Source organism: Myotis yumanensis, unplaced genomic scaffold (assembly GCF_028538775.1).
Source record: "Myotis yumanensis isolate MYYU_CA2020_CCGP unplaced genomic scaffold, mMyoYum1.0.hap1 SCAF_8, whole genome shotgun sequence".
NCBI lineage: Eukaryota > Metazoa > Chordata > Mammalia > Chiroptera > Vespertilionidae > Myotis > Myotis yumanensis.
In genome coordinates this window covers 76,580,083-76,607,577 of record NW_027223759.1, presented here as the reverse complement: position 1 = coordinate 76,607,577, position 27,495 = coordinate 76,580,083, and the positions used below count along the sequence as shown (strand labels likewise).

At 43.5% G+C, this 27,495-nt stretch overlaps 1 protein-coding gene across 2 annotated transcripts in view; it reads left to right on the top strand.

Annotated features, from left to right (window-relative positions):
• MGAT5 (alpha-1,6-mannosylglycoprotein 6-beta-N-acetylglucosaminyltransferase) overlaps positions 1-27,495 on the top strand; it is a 360,895-nt gene that overhangs the window by 212,091 nt on the left and 121,309 nt on the right. For both annotated transcript variants that reach the window (XM_070423098.1, XM_070423097.1), the window contains exons 4-8: positions 2,997-3,073; positions 3,763-3,852; positions 21,504-21,575; positions 23,467-23,628; positions 26,850-27,019. In XM_070423098.1, the coding sequence (XP_070279199.1) occupies positions 2,997-3,073; positions 3,763-3,852; positions 21,504-21,575; positions 23,467-23,628; positions 26,850-27,019 (571 nt within the window). The remainder of the gene's footprint in view (positions 1-2,996; positions 3,074-3,762; positions 3,853-21,503; positions 21,576-23,466; positions 23,629-26,849; positions 27,020-27,495) is intronic.

The following is a 27,495-nucleotide window of genomic DNA, read 5'->3' as shown; positions in this document are numbered from 1 at the left end:
AAATAGAAAATTCATCATAAGAGAGTGGACTTGCACAGGAGACCCTGTTGGATACGTTGACACGCTGCCAGTGGAGGAGCAGTAAGAGCCCTGTTCTTGCATAGGTCTCCACCCAGTTCTCCCTGAGCAGGGTCAGGCCCAGGGTGCCGGTGGAGCAGGGGTTGTTTATTCCGCCAAGCAGTACTTACCCAGTGCCTGGGGGAGGAGCAGAAGGGCATTACCTTCCCATACAGTCCTCAAGGAGGGGCGATGGGCAAATGAAGAGAACATTTCCCCTTGTTACAGCCAGGGGAGATGTTAGGAGGGCAGTACCAAGCCCTTACTGGGCATGGGAAGGAGGGTAGGACTGCTTCTTCCCAGGTGGTGTGGAGCAAGGCTTACAGCAGGAAGGCTCTGGCTGGGTGCAGCAGGGTGGAGGGCACACAGCGTGAGAGGAAGGGCATTCCTGGCAGAGGATGCCAACAGGTTTCCTAGAAAAGGCCCTTTCAACAGGACTTAGCAGAAATGAGGCTCCTCATTGTGGAACTCTCGGCAGAGCAGACACGGGGGTCTGTGCCTGCTTTTGTGAGTCCAGCTTTGTTGGTTCACAGCCAGGCTAGTTCTTTCCCATCATCGGTGGCTGCCTTCCTGGTACAAGCCAGAGTGGGTGGCTGTGACAGACCGTGTGGCCTGCGGAGCCTCATATACTTACCATCTGGTCCTTCACGGGCAATGTTTGCTTACCCTTGACATGACTCCTGATGAGGAGGGCACACACTGTCGGCAGATATGCTTTGCTTGCTTACCTTCATGGACCTGTTCGTCCCTTCTACTCCCCCCCCCCCCCCCCCCCCGGTAATTTCTCTTCACCCCACACGTCACACCTCCAACTCAGCAGCTTCTAGTTTTGTGGACTTCTGGCTCTGAATATCGGGACTGGGAGAGCATGTAGATAAAGGGGGCATCTTACCTAAGTGTCTCCTTAAATGTCTGATTGCCCGCTCCCAGCTGTTCTAGACCCGGCTTCATTCCTTGGGACCTCTGCTGCTGCTTTGCTTCGTAAATGTGTCACAGAAAAATCGAATTAAAGCTAGTGATAGGTGCAGTAGGTATGGAGAAGCGTCCTATCCTTTGGTGAGACCAGCTATTATATAAATGGATTCTGGAGCCAGCGGTTCCCTTATGTGTAAGTGAGAGAGAGAGTGCTTCCAGAGTGACTGTGCACTGGAAATACGTTTTCCTGCATGTGGTGAATGAAAGTTGTGTCCGATTGTGTAGCAAATGCCAGCTTCTAAGTGTGGGCTCTGGTCTGTGTACCAGTTGTCAGCAGTGCCGGACTTTTTGAGTGTTAACTTAGTAAATGGGAGCTGGGTGAAGCAGAGTATGGTTATTCCGATTTTATAGATGGGGGAGACAGGGGCTTCGACAAGCTAAGTACCTTCCATATTGACTGTTAAATGGCACTGCCTCCAATCTATGATAAGGAGGATTTTGGTGTTATGTTCTAGTCATCCTTCTTAGCAAGTGGAATGCTCATTGAAAACACTGAATCAAGAGCTAAAAAAAATCTCTCCTTCAGACTATCAAAAGAACTGGTTTTCAAGGGAGAGATTACCACCAAAACCCCCCTTTCAGCCCCAGCAGCCACCAACACCACTTGTGCACCATTGTCAAATGGTATTGTGGCTTGGGATCTAATTTATCATGAGTACTTTTTGTAGATGGAATACTGTCAGCATAAGGAATGGTGACATTTTCCCTGCAGTTCTGGAAAATATAGTAGGTCCAAAAAGAGAAGCGTGTAGGTTTAGGGCTGTCCTGCTAAAGTGGTCATTCCTACACAAAAGTCTGACCCCACCATTTCCTCCTCAAAGCCTTTCTGTCACACCCTTGGCACAGGGACCAGGGTCCCGATCTTGGTGCTGAGGCCTTCCGATTTGGGCCCTGCCCGCTTGTCCTGTCTGACCTCCCCGTACCTCACATTGTCATTCCATCAGGGTGGCCCCTGTGTTTGGAACCACCTTGGTGCCTGATCACCATCTCTACCTTGTCCCTACCTGACTTGCTACTACTTCATCTTCACACCTCAGCCAAGCTGCTGGACCCAGGAAGCCTTCTTTGACCCTTAGAGGGCGGGGTGGGCGTCCTGCCCTTGCCCTACCTGAGCATGGTGTCTATCATGCTGCTCAGCTGTTTAATTATTCATCTGTTGTTCACCACTAAACGGAAAGCTTCTTAAAGGCATTCTTTTTATTCTTACTCTGTAGTTACAAGGAATAGGAATGCACTTGGGCTAGCTAGTAGAAAGGGAGCTTGTGGTGAGGAAATATTTGAAGCAGTAAGGAGATCTTAGAGGCAATTTAAGGACTGGGTCCATAAGAGGCTCTACATCACAGACGTGTCTCAGGGCTCTCTGCTCCCCCCACATGGGTTCTGCTCACCTCTCTCCTGCTGGCTGCCTCTGCTCGAGCACCCATTTTCATGAAGCTGCTCATTACCTCAGTTTGTCTGCATCACCTGGTGGGGCCCATGGCTGTGTTTCCTGCTCCCTATTTCTTTGGTTCCTCAGTTTCCCACTTGCAGATTCCAAGCAGCCCCTCTGGTTGGTGTAGCTCCGTGGTCGGCAAACTGCGGCTCGTGAGCCACATGCGGCTCTTTGGCCCCTTGAGTGTGGCTCTTCCACAAAATACCACAAAATACTACATTCAGTGCGATTGAAACTTCGTGGCCCATGCACAGAAGTTGGTATTTTGTGGAAGAGCCGCACTCAAGGGACCAAAGAGCCGCATGTGACTCACGAGCCGCAGTTTGCCGAGCCGCAGTTTGCCGACCACTGGTGTAGCTCACCCTTCCAAGTTGGGCCACACACATCATAGGTTTCTGGTCAGCTGTAGGTGGGCCTCCTCAGGTCAGGTCAGACCTGTTGCCAACTGGAGGTTACATGGGTCACAGCATGGATGTTAGGCTTGTTTTTCATAAACTTCATGGTATCCTTTGTTCTTTTTCATCCTTTACAGATATCATTAATGGAGCTCAAGAAAAATGTGTATTGCCTCCTATGGATGGCTACCCCCACTGTGAGGGGAAAATCAAGGTAAGGTCAAGTGATGTGTATTTATTTCCATCATCCTCATTTTGCATGCCCTTCCTTAAAGGGAGAGCGAGCCCTTTAAGGGAGTCATGTAAGGGCTGCTGCAGTCCTGTTTGTTTGGGGCTGTGGCCATGGCAACTCTTCCCTGCTGTGCCAACTCCATGGGAGTAGTCAACAGTGGCTCTAACTGGTCAGACTGAAAGAGCCTGGACCAGCTTGGTCCCCTTCTGTGTCTTTGAAGCAGCCTTTCCTCATGTCCCCAGGTTCCAGCGGGTGATCTCTCTCCCATCCCTGGGGCCGCACTTCTGAGGTCTCCAGGTTGTCATTTAAACGTCATATTTGCATTTGCAATTGAATACCCAGAGATACTTGACCATGATCTTAACATTTTTAAAAACCTTGTTTATATGGCCTGTCCTTGGGGAGACCACTCCCCTGCTCAGTGGTTCCCAGAGAAAAGTTTCGGTTCCAGAGTACAGTTAGGAGGGGGAGACCAAACCCCAGAAATGTTCACATGGTCTCCTTTTGGGACTCCCACACCCACTCAGCGTCTGTCATCCTGACCTCAGCTAAGCGACTGAGCTTAGGCCACAGCTCGAGCCATACCTATGCCCTCTCCTCTATCAGCAGGTGGGCGGGTCACCAGGAACGGGCCATTCAGAGGTGTTCTTACCTGGCTCTTGTTGTTTCAGTGGATGAAAGATATGTGGCGCTCGGATCCCTGCTACGCAGACTACGGAGTGGATGGGTCCACCTGCTCCTTTTTTATTTACCTCAGTGAGGTGAGTGGCTTAGGAGGGGTGGATGGATGTGGTTAACAGATTGTGCAGCCACGCCCGGAATTCGAAGAGCTTGAAAACAGCTAATGTTTTTACATGATAGACCTGTGATTTCTTTCTTCATTACTTTCCTCTGCCCCCTAGGACAGTGGTCGGCAAACTCATTAGTCAACAGAGCCAAATATCAACAGTTCAACGATTGAAATTTCTTTTGAGAGCCAAATTTTTTAAACTTAAACTATATAGGTGTTGGGGTCCAGCCCCAGCAGGTCCAGGGGTTCCCCAAAGGTGTGGACGGAGTGGGCGAAGAAGGAACGACACAGAGGCAGTGTTCAGTTGATCAGCATAGCGAGGTTCTCCCTTTATTGTCCTGTTACATCTGTATTTATACCATTTGATTTTAATCCTATCCATTCTATTTCAAAGGTCAGGGCGTTTGTTATCTCCATTCCAAGGTTGTTCATAGTTAAAGTGATTAACTACCCGCCTGGCACTTAGATAAGGGGTTTTACTGATTCCCTTCCTTAGTCCTGTTAATCCCTAACTCCAGGGAAAAATTCCCACCTGGGGAAACAACCTTTCCCGGAGAGGTGTCCTTGGTTAAAACACATAGCGCTAAGTAGGGGAGCAAACATATTAAGAACAGTATACCATATACGCCAGGTCCCTTGAAACATATGCTGTGCAGATGTTTCTTCCCTGCAGCGACTGTATCAAGCAGCATGGATGGACTGGCTTCCGGCAAATTCCCCCTTTTTTATTTTTTAAATGATAGCGCGTGTAAATCAGAGGCCACCTCTCGGATTGGGTTGTTTAACTCGGAAGACCTGTTTGTGACTTGCCAACAGGTCAGTCCGAGGCTTAACCCTATATCGGCTCCCCACATATAGGTAGGTACATTGTTATTAACTTAATTAGGGTACTCCTAAGGCTTAGGAAGAGCCACACTCAAGGGGCCAAAGAGCCGCATGTGGCTCGCAAGCCTCAGTTTGCCGACCACGGCCCTAGGAGGATTACTTTTTTTTCTTTGAGGGAAAAGCAGCTTTAGATAACTAATTTTTTTCCTCATTAAAAGAAATGCAGTAAAATGCATGTAATATCCTAAACCATTAAGTGTACATTGAATACATTCATATTGCCCAGCAGCCATCACCACCATCCATCCACCTCCAGAACCCTCCATCTTGCAAACATGAAACTGTGCCCATTAAGCAGTAGTTTTCTATTCCTTTCCAGCCCCATCATTTACTATGGTTTTGACTACTCCAAGTACTCGTATAAGTGAAATTATACACTATTTGTCTTTTGATAATCAGCTTATTTCACTTAGCATAATGTTCTCAAGGTTTGTCTATGTTGTAGCTATGTCAGAATTTCCTTCCTTTTTAAGGCTAACCAATATTTTGTTGTATTATATACCGCATATTGCTTATCCACTGATTGGTTGATGGACACTGGGTTGCTTCCACGTTTTAGCTATCGTGAGTAATGCTGCTGTAAACATGGGTGTGCACATAACTGTGAGACCCTGCTTTCAGTTCTTTTGAGTATATATCTAGAAGTGGAATGACTGGCTCATAGGGTGAATCTCCTTATTGTTTTTTGAGGAACCTCCAAACTTTTCCGAAGTGGTTGCACCATTTTATATTTTCACCAACAGTGCACGAGGTTTCCAGTTTCTTCACATCCTCACCAACACTTGTTTTTTTCTGGGTTATGGGGTTTTTTTTGTTTATTTTTTTATAGTAACCATCCTAATGAGGGTGCGGTGCTATCTCATTGTGGTTTGGTTTGCATTTCCTTAATAAGTAGTGATGCTGAGCATCTTTTCCTGTGCTTGTTGGCAAAATTAGCTATTTACTTACAGAATGAGTTAATTTTCTCCTTCTTATCTGAATTTCATTTTTACTTGTCCCATTCACTTTGAATAGCAGTTTCTTAAAGAGTTGCAGATCATTTTATAGACCACATGTTTTAATGATCTTATGTCATCTTTAGGAAAATAAAGTAGCGGAATAGAGTTAAGACTTTATCCCAGGCAAGGTACACGTAAGAACTGAGTAGGAAATTAAAACCTGCTGGCTTCCCCTCCACCTTTATGAAAATGGTGCTGGCTAATTTCAGAGGATGTGCACTTGGCAGGCTCTCGGCTGCCATTTCTTCTTTATTCTCTCCCCCAGTTTTGTATGTAGTTGCCCTTTGACCACTAGTAAATAACTGCTCCCTGGAGCTGCCATGCAAGGAGGAGAATGCCTCTATTATGAGGCCAAATGAAATGCTTTCTCATAGTTTTTCTTGTGGGACCAGGTGCCTCTTTTCTGTGTCATAAAGTGACAGGGACAGCTTTGGGGGATGGAGGCCAAACAATAGGGCTTCAGGGCATGTGGCCCTGGCTTCTGTGGGTTTATCCCTTTCCTACACCTTCACTTCTCTTGCCTCTGTAAGATCCAGGCAGACTTTGTTTTTTGACAGGTTGCCGCATGGCCACCCTACAGGGATCCTGGGAATCCTCAGATCAAATGACAGTTAAAATACCTTTTGGAAATTAAAAGCACAGGGAATTGGGTGTGTGATGCTCCTCATTAGCAGGCTGCTGGCAAATTGATTCTGTAGCTCTTGTTGGAATGTTTCTAGCTTAGGTGGCCTGAGGCCCATCTTCTCCTGAGGAGGAAGGCCAGGGTCCCTGGTGAACTTCCCTCTAGTGAGAAGTCATTAGAAGCGCCTTGCCTGCCCTGAGAAAAAGGTTCCTCGTTCAGTTTAATTTTCCAAAGTTTTCTTCCCCTTCCATTTGATAGAATTTAGCTAGAGTCCAACTGTGCTCCCTGATTGACAAGCTGAGCTAATTTCATGCTTTCTTGAGAGTTTGGAATGCTGCGGTGGGTTGTTGAGGTAAAGGTAGAGGATTTTACATTCCCACTCCAGCCTTTTGCCTTCTCGGATGGTGTGAGAGAATGGACCAGATGGAAAAGGACTGTGATTATTTGTGACCTTGTTCCCTTCCTTTGAAACCGCCACCCTATTCTCACTCACCTAAAGGGAAGATGTAGCCAAGAGGAGAGAATAGTGAGATTCCAGGGAAGGTAAATTGCGAGGATGTGGAGCAGACAGAGCTGTAGAGAGACCTAATAGATCATATATACTTAATAGTGGAGCCTGGGTATTTCCTTTCAGAGATGAGAAATGGTTCTATTCCAATCTCTTCTTATGCAGATGATTGAACTTTTCTTTTTGTTCAGTTGAATTCAGTTCAGTGAGCACTTATTGAATAGCTATGATATTCATTGATTGTCAACAATTACTGAGAACTCATTTTCTTGGCACATTGCTATGCATTCATAATCTTAAGAGAATAATGGAAGAGGAAGAGTGGGTGCAGGTAATTTAATCAGGAGGGTGGAAATAATTCTTCTGGGAAGACAACTAGGGACTTCTTTTTCAGTGTTTTAACCTGAAAATAACTTTGAAACTCTGTTCTTTTAAAACTTTCATTTTATCATAGCATCTCAATAGGTACCCTGTAAGAGTTAAGAGGAGAATTTCACCAATATGGCTACTCCTATAGGAAGTACTGACTTACGGAGCACCTCGTACCTGACTTGTGTTTCTGATTCTTTCTCAACTCTATGCTTTTGGAAAAGTTACTTACCCTCTTTGTGTCTCAGCTTCTTCCTTTGTAAAATAATAGTTTTTATTTTGTTTGTTTATTTTGAAAGGATCCGACCTTGGGGATTCCTGAGTGTATATGGGCCTGCCAGATAGATGACAATAAACCTAACTGATACTATAACCAAACCCAGGTTTGGCTGCCTGTTTCAACAAAAGCCAAACTCGTGAGATAAGTGCTGGTGAGAAGGAAAGAGGTTTATTCAAGTGCCGGCAACCTGAGAAGATGAGGGACCCTCATTCCAAAACTCATCTTAACATCTCAGTGCAAGCTAGGGTTTTTACCAGGTTGGAGAGGGAAAGCAGAACAAAGAAATTAGTGGGAGGGGCTTTGGACATGCAGGATGTATAGGCTGTGCAGGACATTTTCCCATAGGCCTTAATATGGATGTTTATGGTCAGCATTCTTGAGTTGACCATCTGGGCATTTTTGGAAGTGGAATTCCTGTTCACTGAGTGGTTGGTATCAACTGGGCCTTGAGACTAGGCTGCTTCCTAAGTTCAAACAGGAACAGAAAATACAGAATTGTAAAGTATACTAAAAAATACTTGATTCAAGCTCTAGCTTTGAGAGAAAAATCAGAGTAACAAGCTGGGTTTAACATTTATTCAGATTAACATGGATAGCTTTATGTAAATATTTTTATAATCTTACTTGGTTAGTACATTCTCATTTTAGTTCTATTCTATGGCTTGTCAGACAAATATAAGTAGTATATCACATTCATTCCCCATTATAATATTTCTATGGTTTTTAATGTTGTTAATTTTTTAGGACAATTGTGGGGCATCACATGCTTGTGACATTTTATGTGGAACCTTAAGTTCATTTCTGGATTAGAATCAATTTCTGGTTCTCATTCACCAGAATCTAATTTAATTTTAGATTCCTTGACTTCTGGTAATGTAAAAATTTAGCTGTTCCCACGGCTTCTTTTTTTCTAGATAGGACACTTGTGTTTGATTTAGGTAGTGAGCTGGATGAAGGGAATAGGTATGCACCCCTACCTTTGTTAATATGAAATTATTAGAGATGTTTTCTGAAGCCAATTAATTTCATTCTAGTATTTTTAAAATTCTGGACAACATCTAAGGATTTGTGGTGCTGTTTTTTTTGTTGTTGTTTTTTTTTAAATATATTTTATTGATTTTTTACAGAGAGGAAGGGAGAGAGATAGAGAGTTAGAAACATCGATGAGAGAGAAACATCGACCAGCCGCCTCCTGCACATCTCCTACTGGGGATGTGCCCGCAACCCAGGTACATGCCCTTGACCGGAATCGAACCTGGGACCCTTCAGTCCGCAGGCCGACGCTCTATCCACTGAGCCAAACCGGTTTCGGCATGTTTTTTGTCATTTTTTTCCTCTTGATTTCTTGAAACTTTCCTTCTTCATTTAACCTGTATCATATGCTAGGTTTCTCTTGTATTTGGAAAAAATGATTAAGAGAGACATCTTTATTTGATGTGTACTTGATCAACAGGTGTACCATTGACTTTTATTCTTTTCTTAATACTTATTGAAAAGCCAGTTCTTGTTTCCTTCTATGTTTAACTTCAGAACTTTGACACATAAAAAAGGACATGAAATAAAATGCCTCCCATATAGTCAGTCACCAGTTGAATTGAAGCATTTGGATTCAGACCAGTCTTAGGAGATGACACTGTTCCTTCATTTGTCTTTCCCTTGGGTGTCTCAGTGTGCCAACTTTCACTGAATTACAGGATTATAAACTACCTTTACCCTCGCCAATTTGTAGTCTACAAATCATTTCTGGTAAATTCCAGGAAGTAAAGCCATTTCCCCTTACATAGCCCCCACAGATGCTTGCTATGTAATACTTTATTAGGGACTGGATGTGGTAATAAAAGTTTAGTCCTTACCCTTGTTGGGTCGCAAAAGAATAAAACATTATTCAGCCCCACTATACGCCAGACACCTCAAATACACAATGTCATTTAAACCTCTCCCCGATTCTGAGTAATAGAAAGACAGTCGCAGAGGCTCTGGGAGGATATGTTGCCCAGTACTTCTGCACTTTCATTATTGTTGCCCCTTCATGTCAGAGTAAAACTGAACTCAGCTAGGTGACTTGCTGCCATTGGCTTTGCACTCAGTTCTATGCTCAAATGCATCTGTGTTTGAAATATAGCTCTCATTTACCTAGTTCCCATGAATCAGTCTTCATTGCTAATTTTCAAATACTCACAATTTTGATACCTTACCCACCATGAAAGAAACAGCACCGATTCTCCTGAGGATAACTCATGAAAACCATGTGCTCAGTCATTCCAGGTGGTGGGACTGAATGAATTAGGCCACCTTGCATTTCCAGATCATCGGGCAGTTCATTTTCTGTATATTTTTTTGTGAACCATGTAACAACTTCCATTATAGAGACAAGGCCCTATAAAGTAATTACTCTGTCATTGTTTCAAGTATATTAACTTAGCCCTACGCCAAGCCTTTTACTGCTTTCAGCTTTTATGAAATTTAGAATGGATGTCTTTCCCCCTGTTGATATTATATTGATAGGTGATTCTGATATATTAGACACCCAGACATTTTTTTTCTATTTATACATATTCTAGCAACTAGCAATCGTCATACCTTTCCAGACTTCTTAATTTGTTTGTGCTGGGTTTTTGGGGTGTTTTTTTTTAAAGCATTTTTGTTGCCATTGCAATTACAGTTGCTCTGAAATAATCAAATTGCCCAATGATTGATTGCTGGATCTTAGGATGTGTACAGGCTGTTGCTTCAAATGCCAATTTGGACTGAATGAGTGAGTATGCATGCATGTGTGTGTGACTCCCTCATAAAGAAACAAAGAAGCAATTTCATGCCTTACTCATCAGTCTATTTCTTCTATGGCATGGACAACAGGCATAAAGGTCTTTGCCTCTTTCTGTTCTCCCTTGGCAATATGTAAAACTAATATTGGCTGAGCATGCTATTAACCTTGAGTTTAAATTCAGCATACTTAATCTCTTGATTAATGCCAAGATTAATGCCCAACAGCAAAGGTTGAAAGCTTAAATGTTTGTGAATGTGAGCATGAAATGAAATCCTAATAACCAGCACAATGATTTGGATTTATGGGCTGTGTTGGCTGCTAAAGATAACTTGGAAATGGTGTTGCACAGACTAATTTGTCAAAGTGAGCAGCAACAAAGAACTGACTATTTAGGTTGCAGGAGAAAACTTGAATGAAAAAAACACATACCTGACATTTTGGGACAAGTCAGGAGCACTTGAAAAATATCACTAGACTGTTGCCTGAGGATACCAACACACACCTTTTAAATGTTTAGCATTTGCAATAGGAAATTCCCTTTCTGTGAGATAATATTTCTTGGCAGTAAAGGAGGTAGGGGGGGAGAGATTTATGATCTTTTCCCTTTTTTAGTTCAGCCTTTATTTGTATCTTTTTCATCTCTGTGTTTTTGTTGCTCTTATTACCTGAATTCTAAGACATCCTTAGAAAAAGGTTTAAAAAAAAAGTCCTGAGTTTATAGACCAGTAAGCCTAACTGATCTCTCAATTCTCTCCCGGCAACCTTTCTCCTCTCCTAAGTTTATCTTTTTAGTGATACCCCTGTTGGTAAGTTTCAGGTACTACAACATTTATATTTGCCACTCCTTGGGCTGGCCTCCACCTTACAAAAATTAGAAATGACAGGACTTGCCAAAGCCCCAACCATCATCTCTGCTCCTTGGAATACATGTGGCAGATAGAGGCTTCAGTGCTTTCATCTCCAATTTGCTTTTCTTTAACAAACTTTTAAATATTGTCTCTTGTAATTTCTTTTGTATGCCAATAAAATAATTGTAAAATTTTTATGTTTTAAACTTAATATGGTAACTTTAATATGGAAAATTACAAATAGATATGAAAGAGAAGGGTGTAACGAACCCCCTTGTGCCCATGACTCAGATTCAATAATTGTTGTTTCATGGCCAATCTCATTCCATTAATAATCTCCACCCTCCATTATGTTGAAGCAAATTCCAAATGTCATCTCATGTTTGAATGTTTCAATAAGTAACTTTAAAATAGACTCTTTTAAAATATTTAACTGTTCCCATTATGACCGCCAATACCATTTCATATAAAAAAATAACATAATGCCTTAATTTCATAAAATATCAGGTTAGTATTCACATTTTCTAGGCTATCTTGTAAATCAAAGTTTATTTATTTATATTGACTTTCAAGTAAGAACCATATATTACAATAGTTGGTATCTCTAAAATCTCTCTTTAATTTTAGGTTCCCCTCATCTCTTTACTTCCCTCCTTGTGACTTTTGTTGAAGATACTTCTTTGTGTGCCTTAGAGAATTTGTTATAATCTGCATTTTATTCCATCCCCATGTTGTTGTATAGCCTGGTTCCCAGCCTTTTGTATTTCCTGTAAATTGATGATTAGATCTGAGGCTTGATCTGAGTCAGGCTTAATATTTTTTTGTAAGAGTGCTTCACTCCCTGGATGATACTCTGTCCTTCTGTCAGGAGGCACATTGATGTCTGGTTATCTCTCTTTTTGTGATGTTATCTGTCCTTCATGATCAGTGCCTGGGATCCTTCTTAATCTTTCAGGAATACTTCTATGAAGAGAAATTACTCCTCATCTGGTATTTGGTTACTCTGAGGGATAGTTCGTGTAGAAAATCATTTTTCTTTCTCTCTTGTTTTCCTAGCATCTTCACTATGGACTATAATTTATTCATTCACTTGTACACTTTATCATCATTATGAAGTCATTGATTGAAACATATTTGATATGTTCAATATATTTCAGTTATTTTCTTACTGGTTCTCAAATTGCCCCTTCCTTAGCCAGAGGGAGCTGCTTTGTATTGTCTTCTGAGTCCTCTTGCCATGACTCTCGTAGTTTGTAATAGTTTTTCGTTTGTTTGTTTTTTGCTACCTGGTATCATAAGCTTTTCCAGGTTCATCTTACACAATTTATGCCCTAGATCTGGAATCCACCATTTCTCGAAGGACCTCACTTCTTCTTAGTGGGAAGCAACACTGAGCCAGTATCTGCGTGCCAAGGGCCTTCATAGCTCTTGGGTTTTCTGGGTACAGGGGCTATAACAACCAACAGAAAGATAAACATTCCTCATTAAGGTTATGTTTTGTAGGAGGAGCCAGACAAATTAAAAAGTAAACTATATATCTTTTATATTCTAGTTAAGTGCATGGAGAAATATAAAGCAGGAGAGGGAGGGAAGAAATGCTCACAATAGTGATGGTGTCTGTTTTAGATGGAGGGGTCAGGAAATGCTCCACTGAGAAGAGGAGAGGATGTTGTATGAACACCAGGAGGTAGAGAGAGTTAGAGGTGCAGATGTCGGCCAGGGTTGTTTATTCAGCAGACAGTGGTAACAGTAAATGCAAAGGTCCTGGGGTGACCATCAACGTTCAACATCAAGAACAAGTGCTTGGAAAGTAATCTCTAGAGAGATTTGTCTGTTTGTTCACAGATATAATGGTGCCTGGCAAACGTGTTTATTGAATGAATGATTCTTTTTAAAACAATTTATAAATAGATGATAGCTTTTTGTTTGCATGATCTGAGTAGTAACATCTCCCAGTTGTCACCTTTCTAATTTTGGAAAAACATATTGTAAAATTTATTACATTAAAATCTACTAAAACATTCATTTTGAGATATTAAGCAGGGGCATTTTGAGCACTTATGAACAATTTTAATATAATGTTCTTTAATATTATATTTATAAGGGAGTACAAGGGCTCACATAAGGCTATTAGAACAGAATGAACCAATTATATTAGAAGGCACAGCTTTCTTGCCCATCTTTTATTCCCATTGTCACTCAGAATTATTTGCCTGGATCTATGATTTAGGCAAAATTGCACATCAACACAAAAGAGGAGCTATATCCCTGGTTTCTACAATGTAACTACTTCTATAAATTGGGTGATTTTGGCTGTTGAAGTGTCCTTAGTTTGGACAGGTCCTGGGGGCCAGTTTGCCCCTACGAAGTGTGCAGCAGGACGTATGCCGGGGTAGGGAGGGGGGGGATTGGTATGAGAAGCATTTTTATGCATTGTCTGTGTGGTTGACTCCAGAGGAATTCATTCGCTGCTTCTCCTGTGTAAAGGAAATTGACAGCTCTCCTATAGCGGGTTGGGATGAATTTTTACAACTGACATGCTCTCATTAGAGCCCTCCTGGTGTTATGGCAGGTTGAAAACATACTGCAGCTTCTGTTTACGTCTGCCCCTTCCCTGACAACCTGAGCAGAACTTGCATGGATCTCTCCAGCCCTTGGTTCTCTTTTGCACGTGGTAGGGTCCATACTTTCTGTTCGTATTATTCCTGCCTGCTGTGGTCGGGGCAGCAGGACAGTGTTATAGAAGACAGGTGACCTGATTGCCATCTGATCCACCTCCTGCCTCTGTGATCCAGAACGTTCCTTCAGTTTTCAGTTGGTTTCTCCTCACTGAGGTCAAGGTCAGGCCTGCCTTGCCTGCTCTGTATGGTTGAAAGGTTTTAACAAAGTGATGAAAATGGACAGGTGCTACATAAACGGAAAAGAGAATCATCACCATGAATATCTTTAGTGCTGAAGTCATGTTTTGATTTATTCATTCAGTACTCAGCGCATCATGGCTGAGTACCTCCATGCCCCGGCCCTGTTCTCAGGGCTGAGGATGAGCAGTGCACAGGCCATGGGAAGCTCCTGTCCTCAGGGAGCTTGCATGCGGATGGGGCAGCAAACACTGGTAAACCAGTGCATGAAGTGATTTCCACGTGGCAGTGCCCCCGGGAAAAGGAGAATGCGGATGTAGCATAACCAGGTAGGTAGGTCAGGGAGGGCTTCCTGAGGAAAAGTTGGAGCATAGTGTGGAAATCAAGAAGTGATGCATAGAACTCTCTGGAAGGAATAGAAAATGCAGGCACCTGAGGTATAGGTTACTAGATAATATAGAGGATACTTCACTTTCAGGTAAACGCTGTTTTTTCTAAACAATAAGTGTGTGACATAAACTAAAAAAGTCATTGTTTACATGAAGCTCTAATTTAACTGGGTGTGCTTTTCACACATACGTGCCCACCCCAGTCTGGCAACCCTTCAAGGGAGAAACGTTCTGATGTGCAGGGAGGGTTTGTGTGGAGGGCAGGTTGAGCGAGGCAGGCAGTGTGAGGGTGGAGGTCAGATTCCCTAGGGTCTCAGTATAAATTTTAGGTGCCAGGAGAACCGCTGAGGGTTTGAGTTAGTGTAGGATGTGATCCAGTTCAGGCTGTAGCAGCCACTTGCTGCACAGACAAGCGAGTTTCATAGCAGGGAGCAATACTGCAGCTTACAGCCCTGCCGTGCAGCAGGAGCACAGAAAACCTGGTTTGAAGGACTTTTTGTAGAAGGTTTAGGCAGTGACACTCTAATAGTGAAGACTGGACTGTGCTTATGGGATTAGAGGAACCTAATGTCTGATTTCTATGGGTTTTGTGTGGGGATGGAGCGCACGGGCTCTGGGATGGCAGATGGCTCCCGGATCAGCCATGGGTCCTCCGGTGCCATTGGCTTCATTGGGCATGATTAGTGGCCTTTCCTAGAGGATCAATGAAAAACCAAATGATATAATATGTGTATAGTGCTTAGCCTAGTGCTTGACTTCATATAGTGTGCCTTTATTCTTATCTTTGTCTCCCCACCTGGCCCCATACACATCCATTTCTAACAAGCAGTTTGGCCAAAAATATTAATGAGCTCAGTTGTCTGGTGCATAGGACCGGCCTAGGGAGCTGGACCATTTACATGTCTAGTTACCTTGTACCATTTGTGTTGCTTTTTAAACTTTAGAAAGGGAGGTGAGCCAGGGTTTATCAGTGTGTATATATGCATATAGATGTATAATAGTTGTATCAGCTTCATAGTCAGCTGTACTTTTGATATATAACCAACTGGCATGACAGGACGATGTAAAATTACCTTTTTCAGATCTTGTAGCATATTAGAATTATTAAGAGGACACCTCAGACAATTTCGTCATTTTGTAGATGAGAAGACTTGAAAGCCAGATGGTTGAAGGTTGTATTCCTAATTGTTTGTAAAGTTGGGCATATAATCCATTTGCCTGATTCCATTTTCAGTCCTCTTTCCTACTCTGTTCTTCTTTGACAAGTGTGGCCTTTAAAGTGGCCCTAACCTGTGCTGGGTGCCTCGGGGATTGAACGATGGAATGGATGCAAGCTTATTTGTTTACTAGAGGCCTGGTGCACGAAATTTGTGCATTTGGCGGGGGCGGGCGGGGGGGGGGTGTTCCCTAAGCCCAGCCTGTGAACTCTCACAATCTGGGAGCCACCTCCGCTGTGCTCAGCAGCTGTGAGCCAGGCTTCTGACTGAGTGGCACTCCCCCTGTGGGAGCGCACTGACCACCAGGGGGCAGCTCCTGCGTTGACCATCTGCCCCCTGGTGGTCAGTGCATGTCATAGCGACTGGTTGTTCACCATTCGATCGATTTGCATATTAGCCTTTTATTATATAGGACTAGAGGCCCTGTGCACAAAAATTTGTGCACTAGGGGGCGTCCCTCAGCTTGGCCTGTGCCTCTCGCAGTCTGAGACCCTTCGGGGGATGACCACCTGCTGACTTAGGCCCGCTCCCCCCAGACATTCCTCTGGCAGCCCGGGAGCCCTCAGGGGATGTCCACTTGCCAGCAGGGAGCAGTCCTAAGCTGCAGTCAGATATCCTTAGCGCTCCTGAGGAGGCAGGAGAGGCTCCCACCACCACCGCTGTACTGGCAGCCATCAGCCTGGCTTGTGGCTGAGCAGAGCTCCCCCTGTGGGAGCACACTGACCACCAGGGTGCAGCTCCTGCATTGAGCATCTGCCCCCTGGTGGTCAGTGTGTGTCATAGTGACCAGTCATTCCCAGTCGTTTTGCTGTTAGGGTCAATTTGCATATTACCCTTTTACTATATAGGAGTGCCTGGCCAGTCTGGGTGAGGGGCTGATGGCTGTTTGCAGGCCGGCCACAGCCCCTTCAGGGTGGGGGTCCCCCTGGGGTGCCTGGCCAGCCTGGGTGAGGGGCTGAAGGCCGTTTTCAGGCTGGCCACAGCCCCTTCAGGGTGGGGGTCCCCCTGGGGTGCCTGGCCAGCCTGGGTGAGGGACTGAGGGCTGTTTTCAGGCTGGCCAAGCACCCCAGCGGGACTCTCACCCCATGAGGGTGTGTCCAGCCTGGGTGAGTGGCTGATGGCTGTTTGCAGGCTGGCCACAGCCCCTTCAGGGTGGGGGTCCCAACTGGGGTGCCTGGCCAGCCTGGGTGAGGGGCTGAGGGCCATTTTCAGGCTGGCCAAAGCCCCTTCAGGGTGGGGGGCCCTGCTGGGGTGCCTGGCCAGTCTTTGTGAGGGGCTGAGGACCGTTTTCAGGATGGCTAAGCCCCCCAGCAGGGACCCTCATCCCATGAGGGTGTAGCCAGCCTGGGTGAGGGGCTGATGGCTGTTTGCAGGCTGGCCAAGCCCCCCAGCGGGGACCCTCACCCAATGAGGGTGTGGCCATCTTGGGTGAGGGGCTGATTGCTGTTTGCAGGCTGGCCAAGCCCCCCAGCGGGGACTCTCACCCCATGAGGGTGTGGCCATCCTAGGTGAGGGGCTGATGGCTGTTTGCAGGCTGGCCACGGCCCCCAGCCACCCAAGCTCCCAATGGAGGCTGGCTGGAAGCAGGTATCTGGGATTTATTTGTCTTCTATAATTGAAACTTTGTTGCCATGAGCAGAGGCCACAGCCGGCTCATGGCAGGCGGGAAGCTTGGCTTCCTCCATCGCCCGGGAAACCAAGCCTCCTGCTTGCTCCAGCTCTGTGGCTGCCGGCCGCCATCTTGGTTGGGTTAATTTGCATATAGTCTCTCTGATTGACTGGTGGGAGTGGCTTGGGCATAGTGAAGGTACGGTCAATTAGCATCTTTGTCTTTTATTAGTGTAGATAGGATTCCAGAGACCCTGACATACTGTGAACCTCAGTAAATGATTGGATGCTTATAAAATAGAACTCCTTTAGAAATTATTCTGTTAATAAATTCTTATTGTAAAAATCATAATATGCAGATTAGCACAAAGAAGGAAGTGAAAAGCACCCTTAACATCATCATCCAGAGATAATCTCAGACTTCTTCTCATGCATTTTTCTCATTTAGTTTTGATTGCATTTGACTCTGAAAAATACAGCATGAAACTATGTCACTGATCCATTAAAGCAAAAACACTTAACATTAATCACGAGACAAGAAGTCATAATAGAGCCTGATCATTATTCTTTCAGAAGAATTGAACTTTACTATAAAGAGTTATGCCAGTTACCTAAGTACTTGCATATACGTCAGATTTCCTCAACTTCTTGCTGTCATTTCACTGCACCTTTCCCCCTTTAAATTCCAATTTGAGCTGTGTGCAGATCTACCAGCCTTTTTTTCCCTGTAGTGTAATGAATTGTCCATCGTACAGACCTTGACCATGTGACCTACCTGAGCTCTGTTGAGGGATTTCAGTTCACATTGCTGATGATTAAGCTGCAAAACCTTCTCAGATCAAAGAAGTTTAAATCATTGGGAGGAGGGGTGTCAAAATCAAATTGGTTAAATTTTTTACCTCCTCTCTCGAGAAAGCAATTTACGGGGCCCTCTTCCTGTTCTTAAGGTCTAGCCTGGCTGGTCTTTTTCTGTTTTTGCTGCCTCTTCATTTTGTTGCCTGAGGCCAGTGCACTAAAAAGGTCAGTTTCCATGGAAGGAGCTTTGTCTTCAAATCCAAGGTTATTAGAGTGGTGCTCCTCTCAATTGATTCTTGTGTGTGTTGCCAACTCGGATGGTTTTCAAGTCTTGGACTTACTGTGGTGATTTGTGGACTATTTTAAGGATATACGGTCCTGACCCTGGCAGAGGGGGCAAGACTGCCAGGCCTGGGAATCGGGCAGGGGTGGGGTGGCCAGTGGTAGGGTCCGGCACCACAGCCCTGTGTGCCTGCCCCGAGGCAAATACACAATCCTGTCCCCGGGGAGCACCGGGAGTCACAGTGGGGACAGTGTGGCCAAAGCAGCGGTGGAAGGAGGCAGGCCACAGGCTGGCCTAGGACAATAGTGGGGTTCTGAGACACAGGAAGAGAGGAGAGGATAAGAGTGATTTGAAATAGAAGAACGTCCAGATCAGGAAGGCAGTGAGCTCATTCTGGGGTCCAGCTTTCCTGGTAGGATGCTATGCTGGGGTAACACGTGTGAAAGCTGTCTGGGTACATCAGACAGGAGCCAGGGATTGGGAGGCTGAGTTATTAGCCTTGAGCCAGACATGCCCTGAGTGTTATGAGTGACTCTTCTTTAGGAGAGGGTTGCTCATGGGAGGGCTGGTTCATGCGTGGAGTTAATGTCAGTGCTGGCTTCCTCCCAGTCCTTGCCATCCTCTGAGCTTGCAGAAAGATAGGGTCCCACCCCTTCCTGCACCCCATGGAGACATTGGTTAATGTTTGATTTAATTATCTTCTTAACCAGTTATCCTATCACTGTGCTAAAACAACCACCTCAAAACTCACCTTCCTCATTCTGGGTCAAGGTGTTCATATCGGGCTTTCCTCCAGGACCATGAACACGTGACAGTGAGATTTCTTGCTAAAAGCCGAAATAAACTGACTCCACCTCCCATGCTTCCAGGCTGTCCTTGAAGCGGTTCAGAGCATTATCCAGTCATTTAGAGCAACCAGAACTGAGATAAATGACCAGCTTCCAAGAGGAATTAGAGCCTCAAGTATTCTGTAGGGAAGTCATATTTTAGAAGATCACCTTGGACTGTATTTTCATCAGAGCAAGTTTTGGAAGCTCCTTCTTAGGGCGGAAGAGTGAGGAGGGAATGTACTTCCCCTTACCGGTATCTGATCTCACGAATGTCTCTCCTTGTGGTTGATATTCTTTATGCACAGTTGTGTTTCATCTTTTTATACCGACGTGTTGCTGTGTACATTAGTCACTCAGGGTGAGGTTGGCCGTGATGTGTGCCCTTGCCTGCGCATCCTCGTCCTTCAGTGTGGGGTTGAAGGATTGCTCTGCAATCCATTTGACACCTTCATGTTATAAACATGCTTTATAGCAATGTTTCTTTGAGTCCATTTACAAAAATTTAACTTGAACTAAGTAATCTTGTCTAGCCTAGCAATGCAAGGTCAGAGGTGTGCGGTGCTTCCGGACTAACGGGCTTCATCCTCTTGCTCGCTTCTTTTCTGCTGGTTTTCCCTCATTTTTCTCATTTGTGGAGCTCCTGATATTGCTGTTCATGGTGATGTTGCTGTAAGGGCTCAGTAATTAGACATGGGCATCCAAAGCAAGTTAGTGTTTTCCTTTTTTATGAGGAAAACCATTTTAGCTTTCCTCCTGGGGAATCGTTCGGAGCCTCTGGAGTCATTCATAAATGCAGTAAAGCTTAATTTTACTCTGCAAGAAGAAAAGAGAATATTGCACTTTTCCTATCCAGGGATTCCACCCTCCCCCAAGCTTCGCTGCCCTCTGATTATCGCTTGCAGATCATTTGCAGGCAGCCGGTTGCCTGCAAACCACCCAGTTATTTTGGTCTTAGTAAAAGCTGCCTTGCGTTAAGCACAGTTTCTAGGTCAGTGAAACTACTGTTTCCTGGAGAATCACCCACAGCTGGAAGACACCATCTCCTTTGACGCCGCATTACTGGTGCCCAGGAGGCTGTGGTCTCACACACGCGCCTGCGTTCTCAGTGACCTTCCCAGGACATCCCCACCCTCCTGCTTTTGCTTTGTTTCTGTAGGTCCTCCTGGCCAGAGAAAAACATTATTTTCAATGGCCGCTTATTATTTATCTTTAATAACCTCATTATGTATTAGTATATGGGTGATATGCTATCTTAGAATTATATGGCCAGGCTTTTTGTTGTTGTTGTTGTTGTTGTTAATTCTCACCTTGAGGATATTTTTCCATTGCTTTTTTAGATGGAATGAAAAGGAAGGAGGGTCGGGGTGGGGGAGAGAGAGAGAGGAGAAAGACACATCGATTGATTGTCTCTGTACCCAACAAGGGCCAGGGATGTGCCCTTGACCAGGAATTAAACCTGAGACCCTTTAGTGCTTGGGCAGGTGCGCTAACCATTGAGAAGCCCGCCAGAGCTGTATGGTCAGTTTTGACACAAGGTCAGACATCAATATTACCCAATGCATTTTTTCTTTTTTCTTTACTAGAAATTGTGAATTCACCCAATATTCTTTGGTAACCTTTGTTGAAGTGATTCCTATAAAACCTGGCGTTCTTCCTTTCTCTTTCTTCCTCCCCCTCCCCAACTCTCTGAACTCTTGTGCATTGACAGAACAATCCATCTTCCAGAATGGCTCTCACAAAATCGTTGAGGGTTCTTTTTTCTTTTTCCTTTCATCTCTTTCTCCAATAGTTTTTACCATCTTATTCCTTATGATGGTGCGAAGTGAAGAGCCAGAAAACGAGGGAAAGCCACGATCAATTAGCCTTAAACCATCAGCTGCATTCCTAATTCTGAGATAAATGACTGAGTCCTGTGGCTCAAATGTCATGCGATTTCCCTTCCAGACATGCCGCAGCAGATAACAAACCATTCCTGTCCTTCTGCTAAATTGTCAGAGAGGCACCTCTCATTTTCATTCCCCGGAGGGAATGTTCAAGTCTTTTAACTTTCTGCCGTGGGACCTGCCTCTCCTGGTGTAGAAATGGGGGATTAAATGATTAAGGAATCAGTCCCTGTAAAGTACTGTGAAGGACAGATGTAACGTGTAATCATATACTCCTTGGGGCCTTTGCTGATTAGGGTTTCGTCGGAGAGGGCACCTGTCTCTGGATTGCTGGCTAAACGCATGGACTCTGACTAATAATAATAACCTGCTTAAAGACAGTGCTCATGGTGTGTCAGGAACTGTGTTCAGTGTGTTTTATATACATTAATTCATTTCCAGATGAGCCAGCGTCCTTACTGCCTCTGATTTATATTTTTCAGGTTGAAAATTGGTGTCCTCATTTACCTTGGAGAGCGAAAAATCCCTACGAGGAAGCTGATCATAATTCATTAGTAAGTGATTTTGGAAACCTTTTACTGGGCTTGCGATTTGTGTCTAATGCCAGTTGATACATGTGGCGTCTTCTAGAAATTCCAGCTGTGATCTGAAATAGTGGTAAACTGAAGAACCTCTACACCAGCAGTTCTCAACCTGTGGGTTGCGACCCCTTTGGGGATCGAACAACCCTTTCACAGGGGTCGCCTAAGACCATCGGAAAACACATATATAATTACATATTGTTTTTGTGATTAATCACTGTGCTTTAATTATGTTCAATTTGTAACAATGAAATTGGGGGTCACCACAACATGAGGAACTGTATTAAAGGGTTGCTGCATTAGGAAGGTTGAGAACCACCTCTCTACACCCATCAGTCAACTCGTTCGCATCTATTCCTTGAGCAATTCTGCTAGGGTTCCTAAGTGACAGGCTAGTGCTGTGAATGACACCTTGTGGAGGCACCCTGTGACCTATGAGGGTGATGGTTGTAAAAGTGACCACGCTTGTGTAAATGCTAGAACACAGACCCGTGAAATTAATGAGGAAGTTGTGGTCTCAGCCTGCAGCCATGAGATACTGCAGAGATGACACTGGAGCTCAATGGGTCAATGGGAGATAAAAGACATATGTAATACTTTCAACAATAAAGATTTAAAGAAAAAATAAATAAAAATAAAATGATGAATGAGTTTCTACTGGGTCAAGGAGATAAATGTGTCTGATGTGAGAGGAGAAGGGCATGTATAAGAGTTCAGCATTTTTAGGGAGTAGAACGTGCATGGTTCAGTGGGACAAGGCTTGGATATTTGAAGGTGAGATTGGAGAGGTAGCTCGGGGAACTGTGAAAGGTTTTATATGCCACATCACAAGCTTAAGTCTTCAGTGTTCAGATAGGGATCTGCAAACTTTTCTGTAAAAGGCCAGATGTTAATCTTCTCATCTTTGTAGGCCCTGAGGTTTCTGTCACAGCTACTCAGTTCTGACTTTGTAGCTCAGAGGGCAGCCATAGACAAGATGTACACGAAAGGGCGTGGCTGCATTCCAGTAGAAGTTCATGTACAAACACAGGCCGCGAGGGGGATTTGGCCCAAGGCCCATCGCTTCATCACCGGAATCAGGGGAAATTGTTGAGTCAGGGAGGGCCATGGTCCGATAGATGAGTGTTTAAAATGAACTACAGTGACTGCTGAAAGTTGGATTCAGCATGTTTTAGATGTTACATGAAACCAATACTAGTGTTCTTATTTTTTCTGTTATTTTAATCACTGGTTCTATGCAGCTGTGTGACAAATATGTTCTTCCTGGCTTTTACATGACTCTGGCCTGAATTTTAAATTTTATTCAGTTGTGATCGGAAAATGTTTTTCCTGGCTCTTAAATTCTTTAGAAAGTAATGAACTTTTGTTTGTTTGGTCTGGGAAAAAACTGGAAAAGACGCATGTGCTTCCTTCCCTTCTTCATTGTGTGGACAGAGGAGGTCTCTGGCAGCCTTCACAACACCAGGTAGCCTGCTAAGAACTGACTTCCATTTTCCCAGGACCTTGCTGCCTGCAGTAGATTGAAATGGCCAATAAATTCAGGTGCAAAAAATTTCAAGGTGCATCAAACGTACTCATTATAAAAAAATGCATTTTAACATAGCTCAGGGCTTTTCGGTGACTGTGCTTTCTTTCCCAGTTTCTCATTTTTAAAATGATGTCCCTTGTGGCAGCTGAGCAGTCGGAGGCCTTTGCTTTAGTTTGCAGTCCCGGGACCTTAAAGAAAAGCTGCACTGCCAAGACCCCCCTTTGAGCCCTGTATTTAATTGAGTACCTCTTTCAAGTTTTCAGATGTCACCTCATGCAAACCATTATGCGTTCTGACTTCATTTTCTAATCCTTTCTATTAAATTTCTGTTTCTAGGCAGAAATTCGTACGGATTTTAATATTCTCTACAGCATGATGAAGAAGCATGAAGAGTTCCGGTGGATGAGGCTGCGCATCCGGCGCATGGCTGATGCGTGGATCCAAGCGATCAAGTCCCTAGCAGAAAAGCAGAATCTTGAAAAGAGAAAGAGGAAGAAAGTGAGTTTGTAATTAATTCCATTCGTTAGATGCCTGTTTTCTTTTAAAATTTGATTTGCTTGGAACCAAGACTAAGAAATAAATGCCAGGCCTTCCTGCTGTTCCCTCCGGGTGAATCTGCTCAGTTGCTCATACAATCATTTCTGGGTTTCCCTTTCCCCAGTCACATCACCCCACTTAGCAGGGACCAGCACACATTTCTTGGGTGAATCCAAGCAGAATATCTGCCTGAAGGACTTTTGTTTGAACAATCTGACTGTCTCTCTCAGTGGTGTCAGGAAACTTAACCCTATTTTCTTTACTGAACACAAACAACCTTTTAGAACTTCCTATTACATCATTATGACAATTTCATATTTTTGGAGTTTGTTGGTTCTGGGGTTTGGGCAATGGTGAGTTCCATTGGTATTCTGTTTGGTGCTTCTGCTTACATGCTTGAGGGAGAGAGAAAATAAATTAAACTTGAGCGACTTTGTTCAAGTTTATGAGGAGATGCTTGGCAAACATCTAGAATACTCCTGAGCGTGGGAAATCCTATACCCTGTTAGAGACTAAGCAGCGGTGGCTTTAAGTGAACTGTTCTGATGATGAAAAACTGAGCAGAGTAAACAACATGTTCTTATATCTGAAAATAAATTCGAATGAGCTTGGTGTTATTCCTAATTTGACTCATTTGACATCCTCGAAAAGAAATGCAGATAATGCCTCCAGATCCCAAGTTGCACTTTGATGGGTCAGTTCTGCTTGGGGCCTGGAGTTCATGAGACATGGAGGAGCATGTGGTCAGAGGTCCAGGTGGGCTATAAAAGGAAGTAAAGTGTAATTTTATTTAATCCTATACCGTAACCTCCAGGATGTATTGTTAGGCGAAGAAATGTTAGGTGGAGAATAGTAAACATTATTTTAAAAGGGAAAAGAGAGTTTACCTATATATGTACATCTATCCTCCATGTGTACATATAGATACATTCATATATACACACATATATAACGCTTATGTAATATATACATACACACTTCTTGCTCATATTTTTTAAATGGTTAAAATGGTATATCTTATGTTATATGTAATTTACCACAATAAAAAAAGTAATGTCAAATAAGGGGAGGGAAAGAATAGCATAGAGACAACAGGTATAGAAACCAGACTTCTCTGGATGTATCTCACTTTATAGATTTTATACAGGAATCATCTATACTAATAAAAGAGTAATATGCTAGTTAGACTGGGAGACCTTACGGAGACCTTCCAGACATCCTTCCAGACAAAGCCGGGGGCTTGGATGCCTGCAAACTGCCCTCAAATGGCCCTCAGCCCCTCGCCCAGACTGGCCACACCCCCCAGCAGGGACCCCCCACCTGATGGAGAAGTGGGGTTTGCAGTGTAGGGGAGAGGAAATAACAGATGTCAAATGGATAATCTTATGTAAAGATACTGTAATCCTGAGTTTGAATTGGAAAAACCAGTATGAACTCATGATTAGTTTTATCCTCAAGAAAAAATAAATTTTCTAGCTGTGCCCACTGAAAAGGCCTACGGGAAGTGACGATTGAGAGTGTGCTTACCACTGGCCTTTGAACTTTAAATACCATTCCCACTGAATGGTGTCAGAGCTTCTTAGAAAACTGGCTGATTAAGGTCTGCAGCGGGAGTTGTACATGATAAGGTTGAAACACCCTGTCTTATCAGAAAGTAAACTGTCAAAGACCAGGACTGTGTAAAAGAACTTAGAAGCCAACTGAATAGCTTCCTGTTGGCCAAGATGAGACAATGTGATAATCAGTTAGAATAACAACTATAATTATTAAAACACAGCAAATAAACTTATAGCCATACTTTTACAATGATGCGTGCCTGTGTGTGTGTGTGTGTGTGTGTGTGTGTAAGTTCTCTTTGGTCATTATTAGAGAACACTAAAGAACAATTTTTTTAAAACTGCTAAATAAAGGGAAAGACTGAAATATTTACCAAGCTTTTTTTTTTTTATGTAAGCTGTATTTTAGGGTACCCACGCAGTTGGTTGATATGAGATAGTTTCTCTTACAGAAGCATTCCCACTAATAAGTGCAGAAGGAATGAGCCAGTATCACCATTCTGCCACCCCTCATGGATGAATGATCATCAGTAGCTGCTAACATCACAAAACAGACGTTCCCACCCCTGGAAGGAAGTAGACGCACCACCTATGAAGTAGTGTTGCTAGAAAAACTAAATATGGATTTAATCCTGTCTGTAGATCTAGTTACTAATTTTCCACGAATACAGTCAGCAAAATCCAGAGTGTGAGAGAGACTACTGGAAATACAACCCAGTCTTTTTGACAAATAAATGACAAGCCCCTCAAACCCTCCTCTTTCCCCAAAGGCTGATGGGTCACTACTTCAGGTTAACACATTAAGCACACAATTGGTCACTGGTGACAAACACTATACTTTCTGTCCGGAAGACAAAACAGGTTGGGCGCTTAACCTGTTAAAGACGGCTAAGAAATACATGAGGCAATTACCGTTTATTTGACTTCTGACTAGAACAGCTACACTTGAAAACGTAAGGGACACTGAGGAGGTGTAAGAACCAACTGGGAACTGGATAATATTAAAGAATTAATAGCTGTTCTGGGGTGTTAGTGATGTTATGTTTTTTTAAGTGAAGGTTTGGTTTTTTTATAGATCAAAACATTTATAGAGGAAAAAATGAGGTCTGAACTTTGCTTCAAGATAAGCTAGGGGGGTTAGGAGAAAATTAGGCTATACATTAAATAAGGTTTATCATGAGTTAATGATGATTGAAGTTACATGATGAGCACATGGGAATTAACTTTATTGTCAGGTCTGCCTTAGTATGTATTTGGCATTTTCCATGTTAAAAGCATAAAATATTCTAGCTGTGAGAAAAAGCTCGATACTGTTAAAAGATATTTTATTGTCCTTACCCTCCTTTACTTTTGACTTTTCAAATACATCCTTCTTTTTAAAAGAGGGATTATTTGTCTGTACCTCATTCTCATAGTTGCGCCAAGGATCGTTGTTTCTCTAAAACAACAATGAAAAATCATTTTCCTCCTTTCTTTTTACTTTTTTTGAAAAACTGCTTACCCCACGTTGAGATTTCATTGAACGTAACCGTGGTGTTAACATTGATTGCTCGCTTTTCCGTGTGTTACTGTGGAGTTGTGCTTGGTTTGGTGGAATCAGCGTTTGCCTCTTGTTTGTTTTCCCAGGTCCTGGTCCACCTGGGCCTCCTGACGAAGGAGTCTGGGTTCAAGATTGCGGAGACAGCGTTCAGCGGCGGCCCTCTTGGTGAATTAGTGCAGTGGAGTGATTTAATTACATCGCTGTACTTACTGGGCCATGACATTAGGATTTCAGCTTCGCTGGCTGAGCTCAAGGAGTAAGGAGATTACTTTTCAATTTTAAAGTCAGAATACAAAAAAAGAAATTGTAAACTCTTAAAGCCCTCTATTACTGTGTAATTTCTTGTGGAGGAAAATGAAAGTGATAATTCACTAAGCAGGAGATAAGAAGATTATTTTCAGGAGCTAAATACATACACTGTGAAAGGATAATATGTTTTCATTGTAGCTGCAGGCTCCAGAGGCTTCACAAATGAATGCCAGAAAATTCAAACCCAGGGCTTATTCTTTGCTATTGCAGGTGCTTCCAACATCTGCAGCACAAGACATTATTGGCCTGCCTAACTCCCTGTCTCTTGCTGAAATTCATACCGTTCCCTGCTCAACATCAAGCTTTCAAAATCTTGAAACAGGGCAGGTTCCTGTTTATAATTTAATTTGGGTAGAATGAGTTTCCTGAAAGCCCTGATCCAATCCTTTTTCAATTAGCCAACGTTCAGCTCTTAGTCTGTTA